Source organism: Fusarium fujikuroi, chromosome FFUJ_chr07 (assembly GCF_900079805.1).
Source record: "Fusarium fujikuroi IMI 58289 draft genome, chromosome FFUJ_chr07".
Classification (NCBI taxonomy): domain Eukaryota; kingdom Fungi; phylum Ascomycota; class Sordariomycetes; order Hypocreales; family Nectriaceae; genus Fusarium; species Fusarium fujikuroi.
The window spans coordinates 730,286-751,825 of record NC_036628.1 but is presented as its reverse complement, the minus strand read 5'-3'; the positions used below and the strand labels follow the sequence as shown (position 1 = coordinate 751,825).

General features: G+C 49.3%; 10 protein-coding genes and 1 non-coding gene; 4 read left to right on the top strand and 7 right to left on the bottom strand.

Moving 5' to 3' along the window:
- Positions 1-787: 787 nt before the first annotated feature.
- Positions 788-1,456, top strand: FFUJ_08863 (related to magnesium dependent phosphatase; the record flags this gene model as incomplete). Its single annotated transcript, XM_023580389.1, has 1 exon — positions 788-1,456. One exon carries the CDS (start codon positions 788-790, stop codon positions 1,454-1,456), a length of 669 nt encoding a protein of 222 aa, XP_023433171.1.
- Positions 1,457-1,755: 299 nt separating this feature from the next.
- FFUJ_08864 (related to phosphatidylinositol/phosphatidylcholine transfer protein) lies at positions 1,756-3,186 on the bottom strand (the record flags this gene model as incomplete). XM_023580388.1 has 3 exons in its annotated part: positions 1,756-2,727; positions 2,780-2,921; positions 2,978-3,186. The coding sequence occupies 3 exons, from the start codon at positions 3,184-3,186 to the stop codon at positions 1,756-1,758; spliced, it is 1,323 nt and encodes a 440-aa protein (XP_023433170.1).
- A 1,249-nt stretch (positions 3,187-4,435) lies between these two features.
- Positions 4,436-5,577, top strand: FFUJ_08865 (uncharacterized protein; the record flags this gene model as incomplete). XM_023580387.1 has 2 exons in its annotated part: positions 4,436-4,588; positions 4,678-5,577. 2 exons carry the CDS (start codon positions 4,436-4,438, stop codon positions 5,575-5,577), a joined length of 1,053 nt encoding a protein of 350 aa, XP_023433169.1.
- Positions 5,578-6,537: 960 nt separating this feature from the next.
- FFUJ_08866 (related to D-arabinitol 2-dehydrogenase) lies at positions 6,538-7,614 on the bottom strand (the record flags this gene model as incomplete). XM_023580386.1 has 2 exons in its annotated part: positions 6,538-7,235; positions 7,284-7,614. The coding sequence occupies 2 exons, from the start codon at positions 7,612-7,614 to the stop codon at positions 6,538-6,540; spliced, it is 1,029 nt and encodes a 342-aa protein (XP_023433168.1).
- A 1,036-nt stretch (positions 7,615-8,650) lies between these two features.
- On the bottom strand, positions 8,651-8,766 carry FFUJ_r2. Its single transcript, XR_002792818.1, has one exon. It is a non-coding gene; the product is annotated as a ribosomal RNA (ribosomal RNA).
- A 47-nt stretch (positions 8,767-8,813) lies between these two features.
- Positions 8,814-9,526, bottom strand: FFUJ_08867 (uncharacterized protein; the record flags this gene model as incomplete). XM_023580385.1 has 2 exons in its annotated part: positions 8,814-8,823; positions 8,871-9,526. The coding sequence occupies 2 exons, from the start codon at positions 9,524-9,526 to the stop codon at positions 8,814-8,816; spliced, it is 666 nt and encodes a 221-aa protein (XP_023433937.1).
- Positions 9,527-11,698: 2,172 nt separating this feature from the next.
- On the top strand, positions 11,699-12,843 carry FFUJ_08868 (uncharacterized protein; the record flags this gene model as incomplete). XM_023580383.1 has 4 exons in its annotated part: positions 11,699-11,768; positions 11,847-11,862; positions 12,017-12,240; positions 12,299-12,843. 4 exons carry the CDS (start codon positions 11,699-11,701, stop codon positions 12,841-12,843), a joined length of 855 nt encoding a protein of 284 aa, XP_023433936.1.
- A 953-nt stretch (positions 12,844-13,796) lies between these two features.
- On the top strand, positions 13,797-15,614 carry FFUJ_08869 (related to protein-tyrosine phosphatase; the record flags this gene model as incomplete). XM_023580382.1 has 2 exons in its annotated part: positions 13,797-13,894; positions 14,000-15,614. 2 exons carry the CDS (start codon positions 13,797-13,799, stop codon positions 15,612-15,614), a joined length of 1,713 nt encoding a protein of 570 aa, XP_023433167.1.
- Positions 15,615-15,743: 129 nt separating this feature from the next.
- On the bottom strand, positions 15,744-17,104 carry FFUJ_08870 (related to CTK2 Carboxy-terminal domain (CTD) kinase, beta subunit; the record flags this gene model as incomplete). XM_023580381.1 has 3 exons in its annotated part: positions 15,744-16,577; positions 16,624-16,831; positions 16,887-17,104. 3 exons carry the CDS (start codon positions 17,102-17,104, stop codon positions 15,744-15,746), a joined length of 1,260 nt encoding a protein of 419 aa, XP_023433166.1.
- A 706-nt stretch (positions 17,105-17,810) lies between these two features.
- FFUJ_08871 (related to palmitoyl-(protein) hydrolase) lies at positions 17,811-18,812 on the bottom strand (the record flags this gene model as incomplete). The annotated part of the gene is made up of 1 exon (XM_023580380.1): positions 17,811-18,812. One exon carries the CDS (start codon positions 18,810-18,812, stop codon positions 17,811-17,813), a length of 1,002 nt encoding a protein of 333 aa, XP_023433165.1.
- A 1,108-nt stretch (positions 18,813-19,920) lies between these two features.
- Positions 19,921-21,098, bottom strand: FFUJ_08872 (CIC1-like adaptor family protein; the record flags this gene model as incomplete). XM_023580379.1 has 2 exons in its annotated part: positions 19,921-20,979; positions 21,033-21,098. 2 exons carry the CDS (start codon positions 21,096-21,098, stop codon positions 19,921-19,923), a joined length of 1,125 nt encoding a protein of 374 aa, XP_023433164.1.
- Between the last annotated feature and the right edge of the window lie 442 nt (positions 21,099-21,540).

The following is a 21,540-nucleotide window of genomic DNA, read 5'->3' as shown; positions in this document are numbered from 1 at the left end:
GAAATGTCCCCCGACTTGGACTAATTACCTTGGGCCAATTAGATGAGCGCTATTGTGCTGAAGGAAGAGGAGGACCCGTAATTTGCCTCCCCGCAAACGCTGAGAGTGCGGGGTAGCCGAAGTAGGAATTCAGAGGTTGACACTCAACCTGAACTGGCCAAGACTGAGTAATGAGATTTTGAGAGACTCATCAAGCATTGCTATATTAGTTGGTGTAGTTTCAATTTTAGTCTGATTTGATACAGAAGCTGTGATTTCTAGTGAATTAAGTAAAGGCGAAATGCAGATCACTTCCTCATGGACAATCACCAACAGTAGTCTCAGACAGTTGAACCAAGTACCTGGAAAGAGAAAGACCTGATTGCCAGGGATCTTTGGTAGATGAGTGAAGGAGAAAGCCACAACATTATCATAAATTATGACAGTTGGCAGAGATTAAGTTTGGTTAATGTCTTGGTTAGAGTCTAACAATAGTCCTTTATTGCAATATCACTGTGCTTGATGTTGTGTGTAAAAGATAAAGTACATAAAGAACCGCTATAACGTTGACCGTTGAACTCAAGGCCGAAGAGTGGATGCAAACTGTCCACTCTTGGTAATTAAAAGGCAGACACGTCGATCATAGGTTGTAGCAACGTTAGCTGCCTGGTCAGAGCACGCACGTCAGCGACGTCACATCCCCCCACCGCGGGGCGATAACAAAAAAGTCCCAACTTCTCAACACCACAACCTTCCATCACCAATTCAACTCCCTCTCTACATTGGCCTTCATCTCACTAATCTCAAAATGCCAAAGAAACTCTCTAAAAACCCGCTCCCGCCGAGCACCTCAACTCTCTCCACAATCTCAACAGCATCAACATCATCCACCGCCCTCCCATCCTCCCTCGCCGATCCCTCTCTCCCACTCCCCAAGCTCATCGTCTTCGATCTCGACTACACCCTCTGGCCATTCTGGGTAGACACCCACGTAACACCGCCCCTAAAACCCAACTCCTCACACACAAGCGCCACAGATCGATACGGCGAAGACTATGGTTTCTTCAGCGACGTCCCCGCCATTCTCCACGCTTTACCACGCGCCGGCATAAAAATCGGCGTGGCATCGAGAACTTCTGCACCGAGCCTTGCGCGCGATTTGCTAAAGATGTTACATATCACTGGACCGGAGGGTGGAAAGCCAAAGAAAGCGCTAGATGTGTTTGAGGGTTTGCTTGAGATTTATCCTGGGTGTAAGATTAAGCATTTTGAGAGCTTGCAGAAGAGGACGGGGATCAAGTATGAGGATATGCTGTTCTTTGACGATGAGCCGAGGAATAGAGATACGGAGAGTTTGGGGGTGACGATGTGTCTTGTTAGAGATGGGGTTACGTGGGGGGAGCTTGAGAGGGGGGTTACGCAGTGGAGGAATAGAAGGGGATATATTACAAGACCAGAGGTTCCAGAGATGGGATAGACGTCAAACCCCCATACGGCTAGTTGGGATTTAATACAGGCAGAGGACATAGAAGACCAAGGATTTAAGGATAGAATAAAGAAGTCAATTGTTCAATATTAACAGGGAATCACGATTATATATTCACAACCATATCACCGCTTCAACGGGAGGTTCTAAGCATGATACGCCAAACAGAAAGGGATATGCTCCGTGTACTTCAACAAATACAGTCAGCCCGTCATTCTTCAAACCATCTCATCCAAAATTTGCTTCCAGGGTATGCCAGTCTTCGCCATCTCTAGGATATAACACTTCTATCACGCAGTAGCCGTCTGTGCCGCGACAGGCTTATCATCCTGCAGCTTCAGCTTCTCGTTCACATCGCCGCTCAAAAGAGCATCATCGGTTTGAACACCATCGTCATGTGTGCCTTGGGGAGATACGGGGTGGCCGTTTCCGTTGAGGGCCGCTGCGTCGTTGGTTTCCGCTGGTGTTTCGACGGCTGTTTCACCGCTAGAAATCTCTACAACAGGCGCGAGGCCAAAGGTCTTGGGAATTGTGCAGATTCTCTCGTTTCGAGGTTGGCCGTCCTTGGAACCCTTAGCCATACAGACCAGTCTTCCATTGGTGTCCTCCTCCCACAATAACGGTCCGCTAGGGAACGTCTTGTGTCCATTTTCAAACTCAACGACACCCTCCCAGTTAGGGTCGGGGTTACCGAGTTCTCCAAATTTGTAATCAAGCTCGCCGCCATACTTCTTAGGAATGTTTCGTGGCTCAATGTACTGCTCAAGCACACTCTTCACCTCATGATGACCAAGGATGAAAATCTTGGACACAGTAATAGGATCGAACCAGCGCTTGATCCAACCCCAAACAGTGCTGAAGAACGCCGGCGCACCAATCACGAATATGCGATCCAGCGTCTCGGGGTAATGCGCCGTAGCCAGTTGCGAAGCAGCCTGCATATGCTGCTTAAGATTCCAGAACTGCTTCAACCCGACACCCGAAATATCCACAATGTTTGTGCTCAATGTGATGGGAACCTCGGGGTGCTCGCGGTCGAGGAGTTGTGTGCAGAAAGGCATGTTGAAGCGCGTCAAGTTCTCGTACAGAGCGAATAAGCGCAACAGGCCGTTTGGCGTCTTGCCGTCGGACTTGGCCTTGGAAAAAGTACTCGATGCGCCGACCTTTTCGTACTCGTGGACGGTCTTGGAGTCGAGGGTCTTGACCTCAAAGACATAGAGGGGGATTCCGCGGCGGTCGCGTCGGCCGGTCCATTGGGGGTACTGCAGATACAGAGTCAGCGCTTAACGTTCCCGAGGATTCCGTCAGACAAACCAGGCGACGGCTGAAATCGTAGGCGCTTAGATCAATGGTGTCGTATAAAACGTCCAGGTCATTTGCCTTGCGCCAATCTTCTGTCTCTTTGAATTGCTGGTACGCATCCTCGACATTCCATCTTCGCGCGCGCAAGTATCGCCTATGAAGAAAAGCCATTAGAACCCTGCTTATCAATCGCCCCGTTACAAAACTTACAAGATCAAAGGATCATCATGAGAAGGTGGAGGTCCAACTTTCAAAAGGCCCCTCTCCTCAAGGACCTTCTTAAACTGGACAAAAGCTTCCTCCTGCTTCTGCGTCAAGTGTCCCAGGTGGCCATAAGGATAAGCATAGTCCGCAATGGTAGAAGCAGTAGAGGTGATGCGAGCGGCTGGAGCGCCGGTAGCTTCGAGAGTAGAGGCCATGGGGGACAAGCGAGATCGGAGGGTATGATATGATGTGATATCCCGGAGATATGGATTGCTTTCTGGTTTGTGGGTGGTTGTTTTGAAGGGGAAGTGAATGGAAGGGAGGGAAGAAAAAAAAGAGACTGCATGAAGGGGAAAATGTGACGGAAGCGCCGGAGTCGCTGACAATGACGACAGTGGAGTTAGATTGGATCTGACAGCGGAGACCGGGGGGGCGATTTGCGAGTTTTAGGGCTGTGAGTGGGGATTACAGTTGTCATGGACCTGATGATCCGAAAGCCGGACATGTCGGCCGAGTATAGGTAGGAAAGGGAGGAATTTTGAGAGAAAAGTTCTTTAACATAATAATAATTTAGTCTTGAAGGGGCATGGTGGACTACAAAGTACAGGCGATGTCGTCCAGTCGAGTGACTTCAAAAGCAGCATGCAGTCCCATCATGGCCCATCCCGAGAATCTTCAATTTTCCCATGACAGAAACAACGGTTTAAACTGTAATTGAGGCATCATGACTACAAACCATTAGTGGGACCCAGCAGCAACATCGCTAAAACAACTCATGCTGCGGGCGTCATAGTGCGGTACGGGCCGGCCGAGGCTCATGCAACGCGTGTTTATTCTCAACGGCCTAAAGATTAGCACTTCTCACTCGTATCCGAAACCATTCGGACCTTTTACGATACAAATCTGGGGGATCTACCGCAGGGATTGACGATGTTTACTAGGCTGAAACAATCTGCACTTTGATGCTGATGTTGGTAGGACGGTGCCTGTGTTGCTCTTCACATGTTTCACGGAGCGTCGAGAATCATGTGGCTTTTGCGGAAACGGTTTTATCGTGTGGATTTTATAAGTTGTTGAATCAGAGGCGGTAGGTGGCACTTTATATGGTTAAGTTCATACAACGTGTTGTGGCTCGATATTTTATCACTGACAACTTTGTATTGTCTGGAAGCATTAACCCCAGGTTCTGATTCAACTACCTTGCAAAATTACCTCTGAATCACTGCTAATACTACAGATCCTTCTCCTTGTAGTGGCCAAAATGCATGTCTTGACATTGCTTCATCACTCACTTCGAGCATGGCCAGTCCTGTCACGGCCCAAAGAACCACTCTCATCAGAATGACCAAACTCGACTTGAACATCCTTCTTCACTCACGGTAGTGCCCTCTCAGAACCATATAATAAGGGCCCTCTACCTCTATTCTCGATACCACCTCATTTTTCTCAATCTCGGCTCTCATCATGGACAGCTCGCTGGAACCAGCGCCTATTCAGGCCACGCCAGACAACCCTAGGAAGCGCGCCGCCAGCAGATCTCCCTCAATCTCTCCATCAGAGGCCCAGCAGTTGAAGAAGGCTTGCTATGAAATTGGTTATCGGAATCTAAACGACCATGTGAGAATCCCATCAAGTCGTACAAGACCTCATCATCGACAAAACACCATGATAGCCTCTTCTTCATGAGCTGACTTGTGTCTTAATAGGTCATGTTTCAACCAGCTCCTATTCGGAGTACTCGTCCATCTGCTGCTCTTCTGGAGTATATAAAGGAGACTCTGCCTCGTCCTTCATACCTGGAAAAGATCGGCAACTGGCTCGAAGATATTTATCCTCAAGATCTACGCAAGATATCACGTTCAGACTGCTTCATTCTAGACCAAAACTCGGAATCCGTACTCCAAGAAAGATCTCATTCTGCTCCAGCCATCATGGCAGGTAGAAAGAACGTCACCGGTAGAGCTGTCACCTTTGACCTGGCGTTTTCTCAGAAGTCATCCCTCAAGCGCTCGACTCCCGGATTCACTTCTAAAGAAGGGGGGCCGTCTATTGACCCGACACCGACTATTTACCCAACTACCACTGGCACAGCTAATCGATCCAACGGGCCACTTGTAGAGAGTGCCCTCTACCGGGATTGCAATCTTGCACTTAACAATATCCTCTTACTCAACTCCCGAACTGAACTCCCCCCTCATCTCTCCGCACTTGTCGAATCTCTCAAGAAAGGTCGATCATCCCCTGAGCCTATCCCCCAGGACAATGATGATCTTTATGCCATGGAGGCAGGGGCAAGTGAACCAAAGGTTGAAGAATTTGTTCGAAACAACATCATCCCCCCGAGTTCCAGCACAGACAAGATCCAGCGCAGCGATCGTGTCTTTGTAAGTAGGTCCGTTATTCCCATAACCAATCCCTACGCGAGAATCAGTGTCCCTGTTCCCGATCTCCTATACGGGTACCGCTTCTCAGCCTTCGAACATGGCCAGCAAATGCAGATCGCGACATATGGAAACTTTGCATTTGCAAACAGCGAAGGCCTTACGTTTCCCTTCTTTGCAGTCGAGTTCAAGGGCGATGGACCATCCAGCAAAGGTAGTCTCTAGGTGGCGACGAACCAATGCCTGGGAGCGTCCACGGCCTGTATACACATCAATGAGAGGTTGAAAGACCGGCTTGAGAAGTGTACGGGCATTGAACACATCGAACCGCTTGACAACACGAGCTTTAGTGTTGCCATGAATGGAACTGAGGCTCGATTGCATGTGTCTTGGAAGGATGGAGACTTCATATATATGCAAAAGATCAAGAGCTTCATTATCCAGCGACCCGAAGAGTTCCTCGAGTTTCGGAGATTCGTCCGGAATATCATCGATTGGGGGCGGGATGAACGCTTGGAGTACATAAAGTCTAGTCTTGATGTTTTAGTTGAGGAGGGCGAGATGGCCCCCCTAAAGAACAAGCTTTCTCGTCCCAGGTCCAAGTCTGGGGGTAGCTCAATTCGACTAAAACCATACTAGAGCGCCTTGAAGGAAGTTCAGTCCTGTATGGAGACGATTGGAGGAGCTATGGTTCAGGGTTTGGGGATTTAACATTATCAAGGGCCCCGCCCCTGTCCTCTAATGACATTGAATAGCCGTAGTGACCGGCAAGTCATGGGCATGAGATTGGAAACCATGGAGACTATTGAACTTTGTGTTGTGTGGCGTTGTTTCGGGTCATTTTGGACCTTGTATTTGGCACATGGGAGATTCGAAGCTGTTATTAGGGCGTTTTTCTATGGTTGGAACGGCACAAGCCCAGGTTCTAGGGAGTGTAGGTAATTGCGACGAAGTTTCTCAGTATGTCATCAAAAGTCCATTATTTCTAACCGGATCCAATATTTGGATACATTTTTGACGCTCGCCTTTGGCTTTATCTACCACCTAAGAGAATGAAGCACTGGAGTGATACGACGCTGAAGGGATGAGGACTACGCTGTGAAACAAATGGCTTGGCTTGTTATTAATCTATCATCGATTCTCGTCTTCAGTCATAGAATCTCCTTATCAGCACCCCTCTATTCATCACCACGACGTGTGTCCTCCATCAATAACGAGGTTGTTCCCCGTCATGTAGCTACTCGCATTGCTCAACAAGAACAACGCAGCACCCTTAAACTCCTGCGTCTCCGCCAATCTCCCCATTATAATCTCCCTCTCCCACTCCTCCCGCATACCAGGTACCTCCTCAAAGTTGCTCTGCACCATGGGCGTCATGATATGCCCAGGGCTAATGCAATTGACGCGAATACCCCCTGTGCCATCTTTCTGAATAGGGCTCCATTCCATAGCAAGGTTGCGCGCAAGTTGGATAACAGCTGCCTTACTGGAATTATACACGGGCGAAACAAGACCGCGGTTTGCTTTGAGTCCGGAAATACTGGCGATGAGACAGATGCTCCCGCGTCTCTTGTACTTCATCATTTGCTTGGCGGCGGATTTGGCGGTCATGAAAACGCCCGTGTAGTTGATGGAGAGCATGTGTGCTACTTCATCTGCGTCATACTCCACGGTGGGCGAAATGTGCTGGACGCCTGCAGCGGCTATCACGCCGTCGAGACCTTGGTTCTCATCTGCGATGGCAGTGATGAGTTTATCGAGGCCTTCGGCATCTGATACGTCTTGTTTGCGGTAGTGTAGAGATCCGCCCCATTCTGGGACAACGCGTGCTTGCGCTTCATGCCATCCTTCGTCAGGCTTATCAGCGCGATCCAAACAATACACTGGACTTGGGTTAGTTGTTGTTCGAGTCAATTATGTGGTTGGCGTACCTTTTCCACCAGCTTCAACAAGACTCTCAGCTAGAGTTAATCCAAGGCCTTGAGCACCGCCTGTGACGACAAAGACCTTTCCAGCGAGTTCAAAGTCTGAGAAACGCTTGCGCCCGACATTTGTTCCTCGCGGTAAGGTGAGTTCATGAGCAGGATTCTCTCTAGGGTCCGGGTTCATGGGTTTTGCACTGTCATTTTCTGTGGTGTGCATTGCTCGTTGACTAATTGGCTTGGAGAAGAATGGTGTTTGCCGAAGAGCAGCTATCCGTCCATGAGAGTATGTCTTGCTAGCGATTGAGCAAGTTGCTCGCTTGAGTATTGAAGCTGACATATTGGGAAGGCTATTGTTTCTGTAAGATGGAGATCAATTGGCAAAGACATCAAGATTTGACCGACATCGTGAAATTCTGTACTCATTCATCTCAATATTTATATCTTTCAGTCTCACATCGTGTTACCAACACTGAGCATTTCTTTTGCTGGATCTGACGTCTCAGCGACGTAAGCATTACCCAGCTCGTCTCACCAAAACCTCCCAACACACACGACGACACGGCCACGAGAATGCCCTCTAGCATATGGGGCAGGGATCCATAGAATCTCTTTTCGAGCCTGACCGGAGCTTCATGTCCGCCTGTCGGATCGTTTCATCTCAATTGCTTGTCTGATCATGTTACCAGGTTATCTCCTTGGCGGGAGGGCAATTGACGTCCCAGATGCATCATCCCCCAAGGGGTCCAGTTTTTAGAATATGAAACAGAGATCAAGAGGCGAAAAGTCGTCGTGACAGCTGTGGCTGTGGCTGGGAGCGGTACCTGAATTATTCCCTGCCATGCCCGATTGATGGGGTGTGAAGCTGACATGCGTGGCTAATAATGGGCATCTTGGATTGCCCATCTCTTTGGTGATGCAATTCTTGCGCATGGGGGAATCCTTTGATCGGCGAGGGCATCGGAACTCATGCTCCGTATTATTTAACCCGCGGTTGATATCAAGTTATTAAACCGTTTCTTATATCTCCCACAGGTTAGATGGTTTCATGCTCTGGGAGATCTGAATGGATCATTACGTATGAGGCTTATGGCGAAACAGTGATCAACACAATTCTCCTCCGATTGGCTACCGTCACAACCTCTTTCAAATCATTCAATTTATAGGGAGCTATTATCGATGCCCAATGAAGCATCACATCCAATCTCCTACGGTTCTATACTTATACACCTAACATAGGTACCAATATGGCTTTCCCCCCAGGCGCTTCATCGGTGTTATGACTTGGTACCCTGGGCCGCCAGGCGACAACACTGAGAGCATTCACCATTCACCAATCCGTAGCTATATCTCGCAAAAATGGAAAACACTAGCAAAAACATACAACAGTGAGGATTCCCCAGTCGTCACCGACCTGAGTACTAATTCACCGCTTCTCGGCTTGACGATGGGAGAGCGGACGGGATCCCGTATTCCCCAAGAGCTATGGTCGTATGTGACAGCAGCTTGCAGTAGCTGCACCCATCAAGGCGATTCTGTTCATTGTTTCCTTTGAGAGTCAGCTTACAGCAACAACAGGTCAAAAGCATTACGAACCTTTCCTCAGCGACAGCCGTATCTGCCGCTGAAGGATCTCCAGCGCCCGAGACAGACTTGTCGTTCTTAGCCTTTCGTTGCCTGAGAAGCGTTTTTTTCCTCTCTTGAGCTTCTTGTTTCTGGTCGATAGCACCAGTGATGGTCCAAACAAGACTATTCACAAGACTGCAATCGTGGCTGTGCTTGAACTCCGCGAATATGCAAAGGAGGATATGAACGTTGAGGAGGATGAGGCTTTTAGCCCCCTTTATATCGTTCTTGATACCATTATTCTCGTTGATGACCTCGATTCGAGCGCTCAAGGTTGCTTCGACTATGGCTTTGACGTGACCGGGATCAATAGGTCTTGCCCAAGATTTCTCGAGGCTGCTGGCAATGTGCTTGTAGTTCATCTTTTCCTGGCATACACATGCTGACGCCAAGGGATGGTGTATGGGGCAAATGGTGAGGCTGTGGAAGTGGTTGTCGCATTCGGTCAAGAACTCGCAGATGTTGTCTTCTACCTCCGCTTTGGTCATTTTCTGTAGTGGATCTGAGCCACCAAAGACTTCTGCACAGATTCTTGATAACGAGACTGGTGTGGTTGGTGAGGGGAATGATAGCCCGGGAGTTTTGGCGAGAAGCTCATAGGACATCCCACGTTTGAGAGTTACCATTTGGTAAATTACTCGTGCGTATGTTCTCTAATAATAAAGTGAAGAAGGGAAGAAGATGTAGCTATCTCTGTAGCTTTGATCAATATTGGGAGTGTAAAGGTGAAGTGGCCTGGTGTATCGTGGTGGAGAAGAAGTCAGGGCCTTTAATGAGTGTCTCTCTCCCAACATACCCTGACGGTATGGCTAAGGCGTCGTAATATGGGCTTAGAGAAAGAGGGGAATAATACAAAAAGTTGAGTTGAGTTCAGTACGCCTACTGCTATCTCCAATAGTGTTGTTGCTCTTGCGAGTGATAGTTGGTCTGCAGAAACAACGTTTGGCAAAGCATCACAACGTGACTACCACTTGAGGGGATCTCGACCCATATAAGCCTCGCAGCCAACAACTTTTTTTGCCCATATTTCGCCCTTGTGAAGGCATGCTTGTTGGTATTGACAATGAGTGACGAAGGAAGCTGTCGTTTGGGAGCAATCGGGAACATCAAACGCAACATGGAGACGATGGAGCATGGAAGATACAGCTTGAAGATGCGCTCACAGCGCTTAAAGACTTGCCATGAGCTTAGGGTTGTCTCATTAACTGCGAGATAAAACCTCAAACCATCTGGAGATAAATCATAGTCCAAGGTCTCTTCACCACCGCATATAAACTTCAAGGCTTCAACTGAAGTATAATGGCTTTCCGAATGTGAATATGGGCCAATCAACTCAAAGATGCTCTGGTATATCATTCAAGAGATGGCCCTGGACCAAAAAATACTTTCTAGACTAAGATTGGCCGTCTCAATCATTCCCCTCTTTAATGAAGTATTCTAACACAAGATCTCTCTAAAGCCATTGTTCATGGCATGCTATGCTCGTCCCTGGATGTGCCCTCCACAAGACTTGAGCAGTTTCCTACAATGGATAGCGATATCTCTCTTATGGACTAGTTATCGTATTTAACTTTATTAAAAAAAAAGTTCTTAATTCCGAGCGTGCTGTGGCCTTGCCATGAAGTATCGAGAAATGGTGCAGGGTAACTCCTCCATCTTGAAGTATAACGTGGAGACAAGTTAGTATTTAACAGCGAAACCACATCACATCCACAGACGGCCAAAATACTCAGATGAAACTCACGATATCTCCCGAAATAACCCCTTCCACCCTATGGATTTCCTGATTATCTGAACGATATCGTCGCGAAGTCCAAAAAGAAGATTTCAACCCGCTCACAAGTCGATTCAAGCTCCATCCACCAATTGGAAACGTCCAGCTCTCATTGGCTGAGACGTAGGTCCGGCGGTTCAGCTATGCAGGGGCCTGGGCCTTGGTAAAAGCTGGCATCAGGCGATGACGAAAGTCAAAGCTCGAAGGTCAGCTTATTGAAGCTCTTTGTTCGACTGACGATGAGAATTGAATGAGATATCGCTTCGTACATCAAATGATGTCGCCGAAAAAAGGACCAGAGATAGCTCTTAATGAAGCACGAGTTCGTAGGTAGAGAAATTATGCTGTGGTGGTTTGTATTCCAGGAAAGTTCTCAGACGAGTGGCGCCTTCACGTGCTTTCGAACAAGTTAATTGTCGTCATCGAAGCCATCACCACCTCTCGATAAGCTTGGACAAGCGTTTCAGTTGGCGTCGTGTACAACCAATGGATATGATAAAGGAAAAACCTATCAAATATGGTCCAAAAACTCAGTGCGACCTCTACGAAACCGCAATCAATATTAATTTCCTCATCTTCACAGTCTCAGACAAACTCCCTTACCAGCCTCTTTGTCCTTCCCCCCACCTCAAGCTCCCTCCCGTCAGGTCCTAGATAGCGCCCAGCCCCCGGTCACTTCTCCCCCTCTCAAAAGATAGGCAGCCGTTTTAGCGCCTCAGCTGCTGAACCGCGCTGGAAACCGATCGCTGAAACCTGTCCTGAGCACCGCAAATCCAAAGCGGGGGCGGGCTCCGTCACTGCCACAGTCCATTCCATCACTCTCTCCCCTGCCTTGATTCTTACCCACTTCCGAAAGCCAAAGCCCACAACTTGTCTTCTCTTCCTTACGACATCGTCATTCATCAGCAGCATCCTCGACTCTCAATAATAGCATCAGCGCGTCCTCAACGACCATCGCTCACGCTCTTTCACTTGAAATTATACTAGATCGCAACATTTCTCGACTCTCTTACTCCTAGACGCAATGGCTCCCCCGCCGAACCCCAATCTTCCTCTCCAGGAGAGGCTTCTGGCCCTTGCCAAGACCCTCCAGTGTACGTGGTATCTTGAGATGCGACCTTGCGCGCAGACATTGTAATGGAATCGCATTGCTAACTTGGTGTTTCTTGTAGTCGGTTGGTTTGTCGGGTACGTCTTGTCATGATCTCAACCTTTGTCCCGCTCTGCCCCGGTGCGACGAAATGGCCACGATAGCTGTTTTGGATCTTCAGCCTCCCTCTTTGGAGCTCACATCGCCAACAAATAGCCAGATCTGTGACTGACAAAGCTCTCTTGACTATAGACACCTTACCCTGATCCTTACGACGGGCCGATATTTCTTGTCCTGGATTCGAATGAACTACTACACCCGCATGGCCCAGCTCTCCTACCGTACTGCCTTTATCGCTGCCGCTGTCACCTATGGCATTGTCGTCTACAAGACCATGCGCGCTCGCGCAAAGACTGGCGCCCGAGCTGCTCCTACCCCAATGGCTCTCCTTGCTGATGAGAACATCCAGTATCTTGGTAAGAGCTTCTGAAGCATATCTTGCTAGATCTGCGTAACCTTGCTGACCTCAAAAAGCCATGGCCCTTGTGTGGCTCTTCTCTCCCCAGTACCCCCTCGCCTTGATCCCTTACACGATCTACTCGGTCTTCCACGTTGCCACCTACACCCGCGCCAACCTCATCCCCGTTGTCCTTGCGCCCAAGCCTGCGCCCGAGGCTGCTGATGGTGCTTCTCCTAGCCGCCAAGCTGCCAACAGCCCTCTTGCTAACCAGATTGGCGCTTTCGTCAAGGAGTACTACGATGCTTCTATGGCTATCGTCTCCTACCTCGAGATGGCTCTCTGGGGACGTATTCTCCTCTCCGCTATTCTCTTCCAGCGCCGATCTTGGATCCTCATTGTTCTGTACACTGCTTTCCTCCGAGCTCGTTACAGCCAGAGCACTCATGTTCAGACCTCTTTCCGCCAGCTCGGTGCTCGTGTCGACTCCCTCGTCAGTGCTCAGGGTACTCCCCCTGCCGCTCGACAGGTCTGGCAAGGTGTCAAGGAGGCCGGCAAGCAGTTCCATGACGCTACTGACGTCAGCAAGTACATTAGTGGCCCTGCTAAGAAGACCTCATAAGCTCGACATAACGATATGCAGCTTCGTGTCATTCTGACTTGATTATACTGAACGGATATGAATCGAGGCAAAGCGGAACCTGATAAGATAGAAACGCCATGACGCTACGATTGGACTAGCTGCTTTGCAGTTTAACGCGACGACGATTTCAGACTGGACAAAGAATATGGGTGTAACGGGTACAACCGCACAACCATAGGAACGTGGAAAAGAGGCTTGGCCTCGTGACTGTATTTTTTATTCCTATACTTGGAGAACTTTTCTGGCGACTGTTCTCATGCGCACGCGGAGATAGCTTTGTGGGCCGAGCATATCGACTTGGTGCACGAGGTATTAGAGGCGAGGAGGAAATGGAAGTGGCCATGGGAATGATGAGGAAGTTAACGAAGGAGACTGGATGGATGGGTGGGTATGGATTTCCTGGTGTTAGCTTTATTGTATTCGAATTTCCGGTTTGATCATGATTTGTGCCATTGCTGCAGTGATAAGAAGCACGATAAATTGTTCATTGCTCAAGTATAGCTTCTCGTGACCTGTAATTGGTATTTCCGAAGAAGACATGGTTATTGAACTTGGCATCGAACCATGGCGCATTCTCGGAGAACAAGCAATTGAGTATTTTGGACGGCAGAAGCTTCAGCTTGGTCTCAATTATATCATTCAACGAAAGACGGGGCTTCTATTTAGTTGCATTATTTGTATCTCGTCACAGCAACTTCTTCATGTGCTGCCGATGATATCAAGGCGCGATAAAGGTCAGGTCCCTTGGTGGGGCGCAAGGGATGACGTCGCCAGGCAAGTTACGTAGGGATCTTTCGACCAGGCGGCCTCAGCCTGTTCTGTTCATCCCAAACCCATCGCCTCCTTCAACAGCTTTCCAGCCGAATCCAATTGTAGTTGGTCGTTTTGAACGCTATTAAGATACCTCTACAACTTGACGGCTGCTGCTGGTGATGGCTTCGATCTTGCGACAGATAGTCGCGGGGCCGCGAGCTCGGCATCCTGAGGCTGGCTTGGATTTGTGCTATGTTACAGACCATATCATCGCGACGTAAGTTTATTAGTTGGAAGGCTTTTATCGCGGGAGCGGTGTCGCAGTCGCACCCTCTGAAGCCACCTCGATTTCTAGCGACTGTGCTAACACCTAGCCTCATAGATCCGGTCCTTCAGAAACATATCCCCAACTCGCATACCGAAACCCTCTCGACCAGCTCGTCAAATTCCTCGATTCGAAACACGGTGAAGATTGGGCTATATGGGAGTTTCGCGCCGAAGGAACAGGCTATCCTGATGAATCTGTGTATGGTCGCGTGAGGCATTACCCATGGCCTGATCACCACCCACCTCCATTCAGGCTCGTGCCCATGATCATGGCCAGTATGCGCAATTGGTTACATGGCGGAGAACTAGGCGGTGGTGTAGTCGCGGGCGACGGAAGACCCATGTCTTCTGGTAAAGATGTTGTTACCGAGGCACAAAGGAAAGAGAAGCGCGATAAGAGAGTGGTGGTGGTTCATTGCAAAGCTGGCAAGGGACGAAGTGGTACTGTGAGCTGCAGTTATCTCATCGCAGAGGAGGGCTGGAAACCCGAAGATGCCCTTGCGCGCTTCACGGAACGACGAATGCGACCGCGATTTGGTGCTGGTGTCTCGATCCCTTCACAATTGCGCTGGATCAGCTACGTTGAGCGGTGGACAAAAGGCGGCAAGAAGTACACCGACCGGCCCATCGAGATCCCTGAGATCCACGTCTGGGGTTTGCGTAACGGGGTCAAGGTTGATATCGAGGGTTTTGCCGATGAGGGCAAGAAGATCGATGTCTTTCACACATTCAAAAAAGAGGAGCGGGTGGTTGTTGATCCTGAAGCACCTGAGGAGAGCGGAATTAGTGATATGATATGGGAAATGGCCGGCTACTCTGTTACCAAGCAGAAGGAGAAAGCTCCTGATGAAGCTCACTTTTCAGAGGCAACAAACCCAGGTGAAACGCCATCATCAGCAACTGAGGACAAGGAGCATATTGGCAAGGCGAAAACTATCAAACGAAAGGGCACAGAGATGCTTCACAAAGTCTCGCCCGCAGGTTCCCATAAGGGCGTTGAGAGAACCAAGAATGACTCTGCTACATCGTCAAAGACCGATGTCACAGAAGCAAACTCGGAGGAAGAACCAGGCGGCATGGCGGTTATCCTAAGACCCAAGGCCCCCATCCGCATTCCCAACAGCGATGTCAACATCTCAGTCGAGCGTCGTAACAAGACCCCCAAGAGCATGGGCCTAACCATGGTAACAGCCGTCGCACATGTATGGTTCAACACATTCTTTGAAGGCCAAGGTCCCGAACGAGACGGCAAGGCCCTCGATAGCGGCGTCTTCAGCATCGAATGGGACGCCATGGACGGGATCAAAGGATCTAGCCGCAAAGGCTCCCGAGCGTTTGATCGAATTGCTGTAGTATGGCGCGTCGCCGGGACAGACGCTCTACCTGAAGAAGTTCTCGAGCCGGAAGAGGGACAGCCCGTGCCGCAGGTTCGACCGGCGGATTGGAAGGGTGCGAATATGGAAGATCCGGACAACCAGAAAGATTTGGGTCTTCGGGTTCAGAGTCCTGCGAGTGCGGATGTTAGTAAGGCGAGTAGTGTCAAGAGTGCTGAAGAGACGGCTGCGAATAAGGATGGAGGGGAGTTTGAGGGTGTCAAGTCAAGTGGGCCGTCGGGAGAGGATTTGCTGATTGGGGACCATGGGGAGGTCAAGGGGGAGAAGAAGGCTTAGGTTGATGATATCCATGTATATGACTGTATGGACGATTAGATGTATGACCATGAGTGAATAGAATATTATGCTGCCATGGCAGTAAGAATGGGTATCTCGAATAGAAAGTGTCCTTGTGCACCACTAGACTCAGTAGTGTCTACCCCTTCCTCTGTAATGCCTATCCCCTCGATAACCCCCATACGGTCCTCCCCTCCTATGATTTCCCCTCTCTCTATGCCCATGATATCCTCCCCTGTCCTCCCTCGGCGGCGGAGGCACCGGCTCTTCGACCTCGACTTCATACTCTTCGAACTCTTCCTTAAAGAATCCTTCAGTAATCTCCCTTTCTCTCAACGCAGCCTCTGGCTCAAACACGAAACGCAACGTCCCCTCTGGCCCCTTCACCGTTCGTTTTCCATCGCCAGGCCATGATGTTGATGTCGCGGGCGATGTTGCCGATGCCGGCGTAGAAGGCTGGGGGTCTTCGGCTTCGCACCGGGAGCAGTAGTACAGATATCGAGGTTCGAACGCCTTGTCAAGATCGTTGTTAAGCCGAATCTTGATGTCGATGATCTTATTCTGATCAAACTGTGCCCCGACCTTTGTCGATTTCCCATGCTGGACGTATAGATCTAGTATATCAAGCATGGTCTCCATAACAGAACCCCAGTGGTACTGACGCTTCGTCTTTGCGTACTCTTGAACTCTGTCCACGTGCTGTTCTGTCATGAGGGCTGTGAGCTCCACGACGGCCATGACCATGGAGAACGTCGTGCGCTTGATGGGTACAAAGGTCTTGTAGATGTCGATGCACATTGCATATGCGGTCTCGAAGAAGGGTTTTCCATCTTCTTTGCCAAAGATGTCGCGGACGACTTTTACGAGTAGTTTTTGGGGGTAGCGTGTTCGGAAGTCGAAGCCGATTGTTTCGAGAATGAGACGTTCGAGGCAGATGATGATTTTGCCTGGGTTCTCGAACATCTAAGAGGGTTAGAACGGGGCTATGATTGCTGTCTGCTGGACGTACCTTGTCATCAGGCGTGACAGATTTCTCGGGGTTCTTCACGTTGTATGCCGCCGCGAGAATCTCCTTCGACTTCTTGATAGTATCTTCCACCTTACACGCGACGAACAGCGATGCTAGTGCAGCGTCTTGATAGTTGTACTCGACGTCTCTAAAGTTGAGTCGGAATTTGTGGAAATACGTGCACGCCGTATCGAACGTCCTCACAGGTCTGTTGTTCAATCAGTCTCTGACCCCCACGTACTCCCATACAAGGCCTGACGTACAGTTGCAGATATTCTCTCACATTCTCAATCAACTGCACACCTTGAAGACGGTAGTTATCCTGTCTTGCGGGATCGCAGCCATGGTCCTTGAGCATACGTCGCAGCTTGAGCTCTGATGTGTATTGGTTCGAACTGGAGATGGTGCCTGGGTGGGGTCCGATCTTGGGTATCGCGTCGCCGTTTGTGGCCGCGGACGGGCCATTATTCGAGGTTGTCATTGGAGCGGTAGGGATGATAGTATGATTGTGATCGCAAGTTTGCAGTTCGTTGTTCGGTGTCAGAATAGAATGGTCGATCAATTGGAACAAGTGGGCCTCGTCGGTGGGTGCTATAGCACGCAGACTTTGCCGGCTTCAATTACGGATGCTCAGTATGAATTAGGGATATGAAAATGGCAGAAATCTTTCGACAGTTATGGCGATGATGTCTGTGGTCGCGTAGAGTCAAAGTTACTTGAGTTGTCATGATGCAAAGCAATTGCGATGTGGCTGAAGCTGAGGACTGTGGCGCAGTTAATTACAAGCCTCAGATACACTCACGACAATAAACAGTTCGTTGAGCACGATATGATCATTAATAAAACGAGAGGTCAATGTAAGTAAGTATTGTAAATACTGGTAGCACTTATACAGAACTGCCGTGACTTTCTTGATTATGGAGTTCAGGACTTACAATCATCCCAATTTGTTTCTGAACCAACCCTAGAGTTGAGCTTTTACCAAAGATGTCTCTCCAACGGGTCGGTCTTACCAGGAACTGGGACGATTTCAGTGCAGCGGCTTGCATCACAAGTCGAGACGTGTGCCTTGTCATCGGAATCTGTTCATTTTGCATGTTCAAGTTCACAACGAACGAGGCAAGGCAGGGGTATAACAGTCTGTTGAATAACTATAATGACAAAACTAATGATTAACTCAAATCAACTCAAATCAACTCCAACCTATCCCCAGAGTCCCTCATTTCCGACTCAAACGTTCGTCGCCATGGGCCGCAGTAATTAGTGATGGTCTCGTTCAGTAGCTCAGAGAGGTTCTCGAGGTGTTTACCAGGGGCACTTCGGAATCTGAGGCCACCATTGCGGTCAAGCTCGCGAAGGCCAAGCCAATCCTCTTGATAAAGCTCGCGAGCTCGAAGAGGGATAACTTCTGTGCCATTGACCTCCTCAAACCACGAAGATTCTTTCGGGATAACAAGATCATCGTCCTCAAACATCCACATGACGAAGTTGGTCAACTTGCTCAGGTTCGCCTTGTATTTCTGGTTTTTTAACTCGCGCTCGTTGTTGATGTCGGCTAGGAAGTTGGAATTCTCGAGGTATTTGTTGTAATCGGCTTCGGTTGCTGGGTTGCGGTAGTATTGCGCGGGGACGAGGGTTGACTGGACGAATTTGCTCCAGGTACCGAATCTCATGAGACCCATAGCTCCCTTGCAGAGCCAGTCGGTAGCGCCGCAGGATCTGAAGTCGATGATGCCGTTGTGTTGGCTGCCGAATGTGACGAGACTGCGGACTTGTGGCCAGTTACAGCGCTCGACGTAACCGCGGAGGAACTGTCCGCCCTGAGAGATACCGATGGCATCAATAGCAGGCGCCGTAGACAGAATGGGGTGCTTGGCTAGTTCCTCGCAAACCTTGCTGACTTGGTCCGAGACGTTCCCCTTGAAAGTGGCCACTTGATCCTGGCCGGGATCCTCGTCGATGGCAATGATATGAACAAAGGTTCCTGGGTGGATTTCTTCTGCTAGGGCTTGGATGCTCTTCATTCCATCGCTGTTGAATTGGTCACCAAGGCCGTGCCAAACAACAATAGGTATTGGGGTATCGGATAGGTCATCTCTTGTGTGAATAGGTGGTGTAGAAGGGGAAGCATAGCTCTGTCCAGCCAATCCGATGGCCAACCCAAGCCGGAGCAAGGATGGGGCAAACATGATGCCTAAGGGGGGGAGATAAAAAACGACTTGTCGATGCGCGGAACGCCAGGGAATTTTGGGGTAGTCGGGGATCTTAATAATCCTTCTACCCAAGGATGGTGATAAAGACGGAGATGATGGGGAAGAAGATGATGATGGAGATGATGATGGAGATGAAGACGCTTTGGAGCGGAAGTAGCACTCTTCGTACTCCTGTAATGATTGGCTGCTAATCACAACGCCACAAATACAAGTCCCAGAGACTCAGGCACAGTGCACCTTCCATAAGTTAGGTAGGTTAAGGTCACGATCTGTAAGCTGCATTACCAAGGGTACTTATATTTATACTATCTATAGATATAAAGAAACATGTATCTCATGCTAGTGATTTTATTGGACTGAACTTAAGAAGACACCTCAGAAGTGCTATTTCAGCTCCAACTTACCTCCCTAGAGATGGAGATGAAGATGGAGTAGGTTGTGTGGGGAGCTGAAGACGTCAGCTATGACCCCTCCACTTTCCGCTACCTTCCTAGTAGGTTCGAGGGGACGACTCTAAAGATGGAAAATAAAGCCTTCCGATATTAAATCAGGGGGCCAGAATAAACAGGTCTAAAGTCTACTAAAATATACCAAACGTACCTAAGTCTTTTCATCACTTAAGACAAATGGTCTAAGTTTTCTCAATCCTGCAAGGTCCTCAAGAGGAGGCAAGAAGGTTGGTTGACCTGTGGATGGACTATATCATTAATGGCGTGTTAATATTGGCTATAGGTAAAACAGAGTCTACCTACTATACCTTTATGCTACGACGATGGGATGGGATCTATTGTCTAGTTGTGCCAAGCTCGATGTATCCCGCACCTGGTTGAGATATGATCGATATTCCCTGGAGCCGGCGGAAGGCGGGGGTGGGTTAGATAGACGTTTCGCCCTCCTGCCAGCATCCTAGACTACCTAGATTCTATCTTGTGACCAGACCAAATTGTTTCAAACAAGGCGCATGATATGCGTAAGAACATCAATATTGTATTGTATTGTTAATGCAAGTATAGCTACAATTCTATTCTGTGGGTTTTCCGCCCTTCAACGAACGCCTCAACACCGATGCCTTGAATTGCACGTTTCAGTTGTCAATGGCCTTGTTGGCCGATGCCTTTTGCTTTCTCAATCGAGCCTTGCGGTCCGAGATTTGCTTATCGAGCTTGCCGTCGTCGGCATCTGGGAGCTGCTTCTGTTTCTTGGCCTTCTTCGTAGGAGCGGCGGGAGTCTCAGCCTCGTCGGTGTTGTCGAGAGACTTGCGCTTCTTTCCAATGTTGGGCTTCTCACCCTTGGCGGCCTCGCTCTCAGCAATGACGTCCTTCTCGTCGACCCAGAGCTCATCGGTCAACCAGATGGGAAGGGCGGTGGTCTCGGGACCCTTGATGTAGATGCTCTTCATGTTGCGCCACTTCTGAGGAATCCACTTCTCGATCATGCCGGTGACAACGGCATCGACGTTCTCGGCGATCTGCTCGGCGGTCCAACCGGAGTATCCAATTCGGATCGAGGTGTTTGTTGAAGGGTTCAGGCTGACGAATGCAGAGTTGATGGCCTTCTGAACCTCCTTGGCGATCTCGGCGGGAGTGCCTGCGTTGACAGTACCTTCAGTCTTGACACGCTTCTGTCGCTTTCCATCGACCTTGGGAGCCTTGGCTTGCAGGTTAACAGGAACAGGTCGCTTCTGCGTTGTCTTGTAAAAGGTCTTTCCCAAGATCTTGGGTAATCTGTTGATGATGCGATCGTCACCAAGGAAGATATCCGCCTCGGCGAAAAGCTTCCTCTGCGCCTCGTACTGGCTGTACTTGGCCTTGAGCTTTCCGTAGTCAATGACACGAGTAATGCGCTTGCCCAGCTCAGCGGGGAAGTCCTCAGAGGCAACAATGTTCTTGTAGGCGCGCTGGGGCTCGGCGGTGATGAGGCAGATGGTGGTCTCTTCGTTGTTGAGCGAGTGAGGAAGGGAGATCTTTCCGGGCTGCAGACGCGCCTTGTCGACAATGTGGCGCTTGGTCGTCAAGTTGAGCCAGATGGGAGTTGTAGTGGGGTCTTCATCGTCGTCGAGGAGGTTGCGCTTTTCAGACTCGTCGGCCTTTTGCTTGGCAGCCTTCTTGATGTGTGCGAGAAGAGCCTTGGAAGCTTTCAAGGTCTACAAACAACTTGTTAGATGTGTTGGACCAATGGAGTCTTGGGGAGACGAACCTGGTCAGGGTCAATTGCTGTGACAGCGGCAGCGCCGGGAGCGACAACTTCTTTTGAAGGCGCCATTGTTGTCGCGAAGTTGTAGATGGGATGGGGATGCAACAAAAAAGTTCAGTTTGATATGATAGTGGGGGCTTTATCAGTAGCTCAAAAGAAAAATAATTTTTTTCCTGCGATGGTTGGTTCTGTCGGAATATGCAAGTCCCGGGCTCCGGTCCAGGGTCTCTTAGCGGCGTTTAGGTGCCAAAAATATTAGACAGGCTCAGACGATATGAGTTTGTACAATTTGGGCCTATACATTAGTTCCTTGGTCATAGCTTTCTATCAATACTAAGAAACCACTCTTCTCTGACTTCAGCCTTGTCTTAGAGTTTAATAGTCTTGTATTGAGTGTATCAAACCCGGTGACTTATTCAACTCTGTCTGTATCCTTTTCTTACATCTTACGGGGAGTTTTTAGCGGCGGGGCGGAGTTTGTAGGAGGATCCGCTGATTGTCACCTCGCGTT